Source organism: Bacillus rossius, chromosome 16 (assembly GCF_032445375.1).
Source record: "Bacillus rossius redtenbacheri isolate Brsri chromosome 16, Brsri_v3, whole genome shotgun sequence".
NCBI lineage: Eukaryota > Metazoa > Arthropoda > Insecta > Phasmatodea > Bacillidae > Bacillus > Bacillus rossius.
Window position 1 is genome coordinate 10,883,693 of NC_086343.1, and position 10,389 is coordinate 10,894,081.

Below are 10,389 nucleotides of genomic sequence, written 5' to 3' on the forward strand. Positions count from 1 at the left end.
CCGTTCACTCTTAGCTGAGTTTTGAAATAAACAAACACTGTTGTATCACTGCGCCGCGTCAGCAAGTGATAGCCTGAATTTATCTTGCGTGCCGAGCACTAGTTGCAACACACATACTTCAGTGTGAGCCTGTGAAGAAAACTGAAGGATTTTTTTCGCGATTTTTTATGATGTCGTGCACTGTTGTGTTACCGACATCAAATTCAGTCGAATGTTTTGCAATACACATACTTCAGTGTGAGCCTGTGAAGAAAACTGAAGGATTTTTTTCGCGATTTTTTATGATGTCGTGCACTGTTGTGTTACCAACATCAAATTCAGTCGAATGTTTTGCAATCGTTTCTCCACTCTGAAATCTTTATATAATTTTTGTTTTGCTGTCGATTGACAGTACCACTCGCTTTCTTTTCTGTTCATTTGATGACATGATGAAATGTTACGCACAACACTTCCGCACAACACTACGGTATAATCCGTCGGAATGCAGATCACTGTTACAATACATAAAATTATCACCACCTTCACGCTTCAACAATGTACACTAATGGACTGTCTCCATGCGCCGGGTAATCTCTGAGGCACGGCGCCGTGCTGCGCGCGGGAGTGTACAGTCCGGTCATGCGGACATGGAATCGCGTACCTGTGTATAATCTATTCACGTAACATGGAACACAAAAATAGTATGTACATACGTATGAATGTACTAGTATTTTTTAAACTTTCTGTGTATATAAACATGACTGAGTCAAAGTACTTTGACCAACATACATTTTTCAAAGTATTTTAACTTTTACATACATATTGAATCACTGGTTATATGTAACTAAAAAATTGGACTTGATGAACATAAATCGCGTTTAATCCGCGAATCGTATGATCGAGTCGCTGATAATCGGGGTTCTACTGTATTTGCAATTCAATTTGACTTCGCAAATATTTTAGAAATTGGCATCAAAAAACTGGTACTCGCACAGGAGCCTAGTGTTCAGTGTTCGTGAAGATATATCGTGTGTTGCTTGCAAGTGACAGTGTGGGAAATGGGTGCCTTTGGTACGATGGCCCCTCCCAAAAAGTCTTCCTGGAGCCGCCCCTGTGATGATTTGTCCATTTTCCTTGCGCTCCACCACTGCTTCGATATTGCAGCTTCTTCTCGCGTCACGCACACAGGGGGGGGGTGACGCGCGGGTCGTGTTTTGTCGGGCAGGCTTCAGGGCCGGGTGCGTGAGCAGCGAGAGGTTCCACCGCGCCCGCCGCATGCAGCAGGACTTGGAGCAAGGCCTGGAGCTGCTCAAGTCCGTGAGAAAGTCCGCGGTGCACTGGCGCAGCCTGCTGCAGCTGCAGCAAGCCAAGTCCACCGCGCACAAGAGGTATCTGTCAGGCGTCTGCGAGTAGAGACGTCATGTAGTTTTACAGAAAAGTATTTTTTTGGAATAATTTCCCTGCGGCTTATCGGAAAAATTTCAGCACTACCCTTTCTCACAAACAAATTTTTAGCAACCGTTTTATACAAACATACCAAATAACAAAAAAAAAATAAGCCAAGAGCATGAAGACAAAATGTACGATACATGACGGAAAATACTACACAGTTCTGTACCTACTTTTTAACTTCAAAGTTTTTTTAGCTGTACTTTAATGGTAAAATAATATTTTACAAAGGGCATAAAAAGTTTGCATTTGAGGATACATAAAAACTAAACACTGTACTTGTACACCCATACACTACAACATACAAATTGCCTTTTAATATTTTTATCATTGGCGATTTCTGATTCCTGTTTATTAAATTTTCATACTTAATATTTTTTAGCTAATGTTGGCTTTATAATGGCTAATGCTTGTTTAAGTTGTAAACTGTATTGTGTCAATAGTTGGCAACACTTTATCTGATATACCAATATCATTGTTTCTGCAGTGTATATTTCAGCGGAAAGTTACGTGATTTGGTATTTTGTTACGATATATCAACAAGTTTAATTAATTTAATGTTGTTATAACGTAACTATTTACCGCTCTACATCATAATCATATAACTGTTGAAGTAACAAATGGACATGTCAAGTATGTAAAAAATTATTAGAGGTTGTAACTTAACCTCAATTTTTTTTATTGCAGATGACATTCATTTTCATGTTGTGACGAGTGAAGTTAATGTAGTTTGTTTGTTAAATAAATTTTATTACTGACATGTTATTACAAATTTACATCCAGTATTGGTGAATTTTTTTCAACTGAGACTAGTATTTAAAAATGGCCAAACCATATCACACAGGAAAGTCTTCCTTTCAGGACCAGTGGCAGAATGAACCTGATTTTAATGTTTGGTTACATGTGTGGTAATGCTAGTGTTGAGGGAAGATTTTCTGTATTTGTCTTATAGACAACATGAAAGAAGAAAACCTTGTAGCTGACAGGTATTTATGTGATGCTGTCAAGCTGTCATGTGTCTTGAGTGGTATTCAGTATGGGCCACATGAAATGGTATGAAAATATTAATAAAAGGTCTTGATAAAGTCCTTAAATTAGTTGACCAAATATTTGTAGACACTTTCATTAAGCCTAAATAAACATTAAAATAATTTATTAATTTTTAAGTGGTTCTTGCAGGCAGGGAAAATCTGAAGGGGAAAAAAAAGCGAAAATCTCAGGGAATTGAAAAAAAATTACTTGTGAACCTGGAAAAAACAAGGAAATTCTCAACAGTAAAATTTCAGTAATTTTTCATAATATGCACTATCTTATATCTTGAACCTGAATGTGTTTTAACCATAAATTCAATTGCTGTTTGTAGTCCGTATCTAATTTTTTTCTAACATTAATTAAACATAAGTGATACAAACAACTGTGTATTGATTCTACGGGAATCAAATATCTGTAGTCGTTAGTGTGATCAAAGTTGTGAATCGATAATGTATTATGTACTTCAAGTTATTTATCTTTATCAGTCTGGCAGTATTGGTTACGTAGTGTTGGTTACGTAGTTTTTTAGTAAAATTTGCATGATATGTACTTTTGTACAATTGTTTCTTGATAGTAAATTATAATTCTAGTATAAATGTTATTTCTCCAGATAGACCAATGATGCAGGAGGGAAAAAAAAATTTCATGGAACAGGGAAAACAGTGGAAACTCGGGGAATTTGGCAGAAGTAAGAGAGTTGGCAACCCTGTTTAAGGGCGGGTTCGACCGCCTGTTTGCAGCGCCTTGGAGTGCCTGTCGCTGCCCGGGGACGCGGTGACGGCCGAGGGGCTGGCGGCGGCGCTGCCCCGCGAGTTCGGCCACTTGGCGCGCCGCCCCGCGCTCTGCCACCGGCTCAAGGTGGAGGCCCTGTACGCCGCGGCGGTCGCCGACCAGCGGCAGGAGGTGGCGGAGGTGCGGCGCGACGAGGCCCTCGCCATCCCGGACACCATCGACTACGCCGCGTGAGTGTGCCCTGGAACCTCCGAGGCTCTGCCCTCAAGGAGGCCTGTCTCCCCTTGCTGGACTCTGTATGCGCACCCTGAGTTTTTTTTTCGCCCACTGCCATTAGGGAATCAAGTCGAATCTCTATCGGATCGAAGCAATCAAACCTCTTAATGTAAAATTAACACCCACCATGCCTTACCCGGGACCCGAACCCAGAACCCCTCGCACCGTTGCACCCTGAGGATTCTGCTGTTGGCCCAGCAGTTCATCTGTGAGACTCTGGGCCAGTGAGGAACCCTGAATCCAAAGAGGTTTTGAATCAACACGTCACCATTACCACAAAAACTTAAATTCAGCACGAAAACATTAACAAAGAAAGTCTGTGGTTGATGTTCTTTTGTGTTAAAAGTTTTTTTTTTTAGGTGTTAAAATTTTTAAGTCGTACACCACAGGTTTTTTTTTCTTCTTTCCTTCACATAAATGTTACAGCATGGCATACTTATAATGTAAGGACTGGGCACAATTCTTTATTACTGCCCCCTTTGGTTGAGTTACCAGCGTGGAGATGGGTCTTGTGAAACTGCCTGCTCTGGCTACATGTTAGCCCGACGCTGCATGGTGCATCCCTCATTTCCTCTAGAGCGTTGGTTTGTACTTCTGTGTACATTGAGTGACAATGTCGCAGGACTTATATTACAAATAAAGATTTTTAGGATTTATTTTTTTAAATATATATATATTTTTGAAGTTTGTGAAGTAAATACTAAAAAAATTCATCTATACATTTAGTATTTAAATAAAAATCAAATATCTGTTACGTAAAAACAAATAAGGATTTTGTTATTAATTGTGGAACATGATTAATTTCACTATCCACTTGGTCCTTATTATTTTGTTACAAACTTTTATGCTAAGAACAGTGGAGAACTTGCATGTCAGTGTTACTTGGATTTTATTGTTGATATGGTGTATTAAATCATTCTTCGGATTTATTTTGGTTTTATCTCGCAATTCACCATAAAATCTTGTCTCAAATGATACTTGATCAGTAATTTCAAATTTCATCATAGTTATTGAACATCATTAACTCCTGTTTCCAATGATATTGATCATGGATTGTAAGATGTTACCATGGTGTGTTTTTTGTAGTGATGGCCCGATATTCGATATCCGATATCGGAGATCGGTAATATCGGCACATTTTTCAATATCGGACATCGGTAAATACTTGCGATATTTTGATAACCGATGTTTGCTCTCGCCAATAATACTTCTCACATAACCTTAACCGTAATTCCAAGCTTATTTTCCGCGGGCGTAATTTATCTTTCTTCACGTCGCCATATTACCTAGTAATTCCAAGCATATTTTCCACAGAAACAATTTCAAGATTTCGAGCCTATTTATTCTTTCTGATACTGCAATGCATCCCGACGCGACAGTACAATTCTTCCATGTGTACACAAATCCCAGTCATTAGTGCATATTTATTCGTTTCAGATATTCGCAAAATGTTTTCGCTTGATGAATTTTCGAAGTTCACTATGTGTACATAAATTGAAATCATAAACGAAAATAATTACGATATTTAATTTAATAAGGGGTGTAGCCGTAAGTAAACATGAAGAAGAATAAAGTTGCTGCTTGATATAACAGACATTTTCTTTCCGTGTCGTTTCATGGTCGCCAACTGCTGTTCTATACAAAAACATTACGTAAGTTTTTACAAAAGCTAAAATATGAAACGTGTTTACGTAGGGCAAGTTGCAGCAAAGGTATTATGTTGGCTATATTGAGTGCATTGAAAACAACATAAATAAAGATGTGTGGTTTTATATACTCTGCAGTACGTTTCAAAGTTGTATTGAAATTACTTTTCACGTATTTTTAACGTGTTTTCGCACCAATAAATGGAGTGATACACTTGAACAATGGTCCCAAAATTTACTACTTGAAGACCTTCCTTTCTAGCATGTCGTTTACAGTGATGAAATTTTACAAAGGGTACAAAAGTTTGATGTTTTTCGGCGGTAGCCTACAACTCACGTAGTTTAGGTTCCCTACCACGTTCGTGCAACTTCGGATTTCTCTCAAAAATTGAAATTAAAAAAAATCGAAGTGTTAGGTTAGGTTAGGTCAGTCACAACATGCTTGAACTTCTGATTTAGCGGCTGAAGTGGCGTTAATAAACTTTGGAAATTCTTGCAGGGAACCGAAACTACGTGAGTTGTGGGCTTCCCGTTTTTCGGACGGTATTTTTCGTAGATTACAGTTGAGACACTGGACTCAGTACATGCAGTGGCTTGTAATTCATACATTATAAGCAAGTACACTAGAGACTAATACCGGACAGCTACAATATTTCTCAACATTTCTCCACAAAAATCTAAAATTTGTTTCCTTGTAGTTACAATATGTTTTTTGCATACTGTAGTTAATACCTACACCAGAATATTGCTTTATCTGGCCTTGAAAAACAATTTAAATTTTTAAGACCTTGAATTTAGAGAGCTTATTTGTAGGCCATTATGATAAATTCATTATTAGCTTTCATTTAATGTGAATTTACTATATTTTACAATTAATAAAAATAATATACATTCACATATATGTGTTTTATTAATATTTAACATTTTTCATTATTGTCTCTAACAATACTCCAGAACCACAATTTTATAGAATCAGTGTTAGAAATGAGATAGGCCTATTATCAGAATATCGGAATATCGGAATCGGTATCGGTATCGGGTTTTTGGATATCGGGCCATCACTAGTTTTTTGTTTGATTATTGACTGTAAGTTGTGACCATGGTGTTTTTTTGTTTGATTATTGACTGTAAAATGTGACCATGGTGTGTTTTTTGTTTCAGGGACTCTCTTTGCTTGTCTTTTGAGGAGAGGGATAAGCTGAGTGCAGCCAGACCTCAGACGGTAAGTCAGTTTTCTTCAAGTAGTAGTATTACGCCAAGGAAGGCTACCATGAGCATCAACCAGGGGGCAGTAGACAGGGAAATATATCCCCTCCTTCCCTTTTAAAAAAAAAAAAAAAAAAACTATCATTCTCACCAACACAGGGAATTAATTTGAAAGCAAACAGCAGGCAAAGAGGTTTTCATCTCCCACCCCTCACCCCCTTCATCCACAAATCTGCAAGAAATGTTCAAATGCCAAATCTGTACTTTCTGATGTTCAACATCTTAACTCTCGTGTATACAGCATTTTGTGGGAGTAATTTCTTAAGGGGCCCGCCTACCCGGGCACACATACGGTGTGCAGAGCTTCAGGAAAAACAACGCGATTTCAAAACTACTCAAGATATCCGAGTAGGGTCTGCTTACGAAAAGCATTTAAGAGTTTGCTGAGGCCCGAAAAGTACTTTTGATTTCGGATTAAGTTTTTAAACTGTATTTTTAGAAGAGTCAAAATGGCTAAAACGCATGTTTTCAGTGTAATTTTTAGGCGTAAAACAACCAGTACAGATTCTTGAAAGCACTTAAGGGACTTGCATTACACCTTTACCTTAATTTCTCCGCCATATAATGTTATGGTGGTAAAGATAATAATGAATTGTAACTGTAATTGTCAAAGGTTGAAATCTCAGTCCTGCTCAGTGACAAAGCTGCTTTCTTTTCAGGAATTGTAGTATGTTCATAATTATTGTGTATTAATTAATAAGCAGGGAAAACAGAATGCAGAAGTTAGTCTTAGGTTGCGCAACCGTTCTGGTAGTAAGCACTTAGAGGCTATACCGCGCTAGAAGCATCAGCGAGCGTCGCACTTATCATCCCGCCTCACTAACACACATACACCCCTGATGAGGCGGGCCCCTTAAGTGCGAGGGAAATCGGTAACAGGAAGTTGGTGCGGCCTACAGTTGGTGCTTGTGTGTTAGCGTGTCAGAAAGCGCAAACTTTTGTTTTCCATGGCGTTTGAAAAAAAAAGAGAGAAAAAGAAGAGACAGCTGTTTACCGTTCGTTCCACCAACAGTAGTCTTGAACAACACGACACATTGCCATGTGGCTTTTATAATAAGTTATAAATACATTGAGAAATAATCATGTATAACATGTAATATAAATTCAATAATTTTATAAGTGTTGTATTAAAATATGTGTTGTGTCAATACATAGTTTGCAATTTGAATTCATTCTTGGAATTTATTTGTATAAATTAAGTATGAGTAAATTAATTCTGTAATTGATGTCATTTTAAAGTTTTGAGGTCCATTCCTTTTAATGTCATGTTAAATAATAAATAATCCTTTTAAAATATTGCTCATAACCGAGGGTATATTTTACATATCACTGGAAAATACTGAAACTCACCCTTTTTTTTCTTTCTCTGAAATATAACACAATGACCTGAAGCACAGCTTTGGCATTTGGCAGAGTACTGACTTAAGAATTTTTTTTTGTATTTTTTTTTGTGTGTATGTAATTTTTTGGAAAAAGTCAGAAAAGAAAAAAAGGGAGTGGGGGATTGTTTTTTAAGAAATCAGCCTCTTTCATGGGGAAGGTGTGATACATAATAATCAATCACAAAAGGAAACATTTTATTATTAAAAAAAAGGAATAGTAAAATCTTAATAATAAATTCTTTGCTAATACTATCATTAATACAAAGTGTTCTTACAGTCCCCCAAAAGTGATATACGATATGCATTGCTAAGCAGTATGCTTAAAACAAAATATGGTTACTTTGTAATAAAAATTTGTGTTTGTACCAGTGGTAAACAATGTCATGTATGTATGAATGTTTTATAAAATATCGCAGAATGATTAAAAATAACAGCGTGAAGTTTCAACTAAACAAACACTGATGCCATATCGTTAGTTCAGTATAGAATGGTGAAAACAGCTAATAAAGTAATACTAATCTCATTAGGCAGGTAGACTATATATCCCTATAGGTATTACAGAACACATTTTTTTTTAGAGGTGTACCTAACCTAAAATTGCATTTATGTAATATCTTCAAAAATACATTTTATTTCAAACTGTATTAAAATTAGGAACACTTTTCTTAGAACACATTCTAGGTATTGCAAAGAAAAAAATATAACTTTATTTGAATATTTTTTAAATTTGTTAATCAAAATTTTTTTTAATAGAATGGTTAAAACAAACATGGTTACTATAGTATGTCAAAATTATTGTCCTTTCAGATTTGTATTCATGAGATTTTACATGTAGTTTCTGAGGATTAGTTACAAATTGTCTCAAACTAGGGCTCATTGCTGAATTTTTTTTTCTACTTCAGAAACAGGTGGGGTAAATAAGGGGGGCAAGATCCCCCCCCCCCCCCCCCCCCCCATTTCCCATAGATACGCCCTTGCTTGGCGTAGACAATAAAAGTACGGTAATTGATATAATTGTGCTATGAGACCCTTAAATTTTGAATTAACCTACAGCTAAATTTTTGGTAAAGATAATAATGAATTGTAACTGTAATTGTCAAAGGTTGAAATCTCAGTCCTGCTCAGTGACAAAGCTGCTTTCTTTTCAGGAATTGTAGTATGTTCATAATTATTGTGTATTAATTAATAAGCAGGGAAAACAGAATGCAGGAAGTTAGTCTGAGGTTGCGCAACCGTTCTGGTAGTAAGTTGCACACGATTGCCCGCAGATTGCAGCAGCGAGTCGCATAGCTGGAGTCACTCCGTCCTCCGTTCTGAGGCTGTTGCGACACGTGAAGAGCCACCAAGCAGCAGCCGCTTCTGGATTTTGAAATGTCTCTGACGTGCTGTTGCCTTCGTTGGATGTCAAACGGTGATTAAATACTATATGTTGTTTATAACTCTATGTAGCAATTAAATTACTTTTCACTTTGTAAAATTCTGTGTCAAAAATCTTTTGAAAGACAAGAGTTCTGTGAAGGTTTTTTTTTTCTTCCCTGCTTGATGTAACTTTATGGTTCAACAGTATTCAACATGTAACGTAATATTTTTGTTGCTGTTTGCTGTGGGATTAAAAAAAAAACTGTGACAGCATGCATGAAAACTATTTCATAGACACAGTTGCAGTGTAAATAAGCACTTATTTGGTTTTGGAATTAGTGAGAGACTTAGGGCTGAAAAAAAAAGCCATTCTTCACTTAAGTTAGTTTCGGGAGGCGTTTATTTTACAGTTAGTGGTAAAAGTACATTTTTCACGTAATAGTGTGTGCAAACTCTGATTAAGCAACTGTAAACAAAACATGACCTATGCTAAATCTTAATTTCTGGAAAAAAACTTTCTAAAAACTTACTAAGGTAAATTTGAAATTTTTTTAAAACAACATTGTATTTATTGCATGGACTTTGTGCATTTGTTTATATGTTCATTTACTATCTATGTAGGCTTCTGTAATACCTGCATTTTAGTTTAAATCAAATATCAAATTTCTCAAGAATATGAAATATTTTTCAAATCAAATTTAAAAGACAGTGCGAATGTTTTTTTTCCTTCACATTACACAGGAATACAAGAAAATATTAATGCAAAATATGTAAATAACAGTAAAATTTAAAGGGAAACACACATTGAAGAAATATTCATTAATTTTCAAGAAAAGAAACACTGCATTTCAATTTGTTAAAACAGTTAAATTTAAGTTTGAAAATTGTTTTGTTAAAACAACTGTAAAATATTTCCATTTAAAAAAAGAATTTTTAAGTGTAAAAACCAAATGGCATATTTTATTGCATTAAAAATGTATGTATGTATGTATGTAGTACTTGTGGGGAAAAAAAATCCAAATTTAACAGTTAATCTATTTGTCTTCATTAATTTTACACTATTTTCATTAAAATATTTTGTAAATGAATCCTACAAGTAAAAATATTTTTTTTAATACCTTTCCGAAATTTACTTTTAATGTATGGAGAAGATTTAAACAGCACCAGACTGCATTCATGTATTTGCGTGATATCATGTGTGCACGTGGTTAGTGCAAAACTTGTGTTCATACACACACATTTGTGACCACATATAACTGCGCATATGC

General features: G+C 36.0%; 1 protein-coding gene across 3 annotated transcripts in view; it reads left to right on the top strand.

Moving 5' to 3' along the window:
* Positions 1 to 10,154, top strand: part of LOC134539841 (protein MTO1 homolog, mitochondrial) — a 43,339-nt gene extending 33,185 nt beyond the window's left edge. For all 3 annotated transcript variants that reach the window (XM_063382143.1, XM_063382144.1, XM_063382145.1), the window contains exons 10-13: positions 1,205 to 1,367; positions 3,201 to 3,422; positions 6,276 to 6,336; positions 9,031 to 10,154. In XM_063382143.1, coding sequence (XP_063238213.1) covers positions 1,205 to 1,367; positions 3,201 to 3,422; positions 6,276 to 6,336; positions 9,031 to 9,132 — 548 coding nt within the window. In that variant the 3' untranslated portion in view covers positions 9,133 to 10,154. The remainder of the gene's footprint in view (positions 1 to 1,204; positions 1,368 to 3,200; positions 3,423 to 6,275; positions 6,337 to 9,030) is intronic.
* The last annotated feature ends 235 nt before the right edge of the window (positions 10,155 to 10,389 follow it).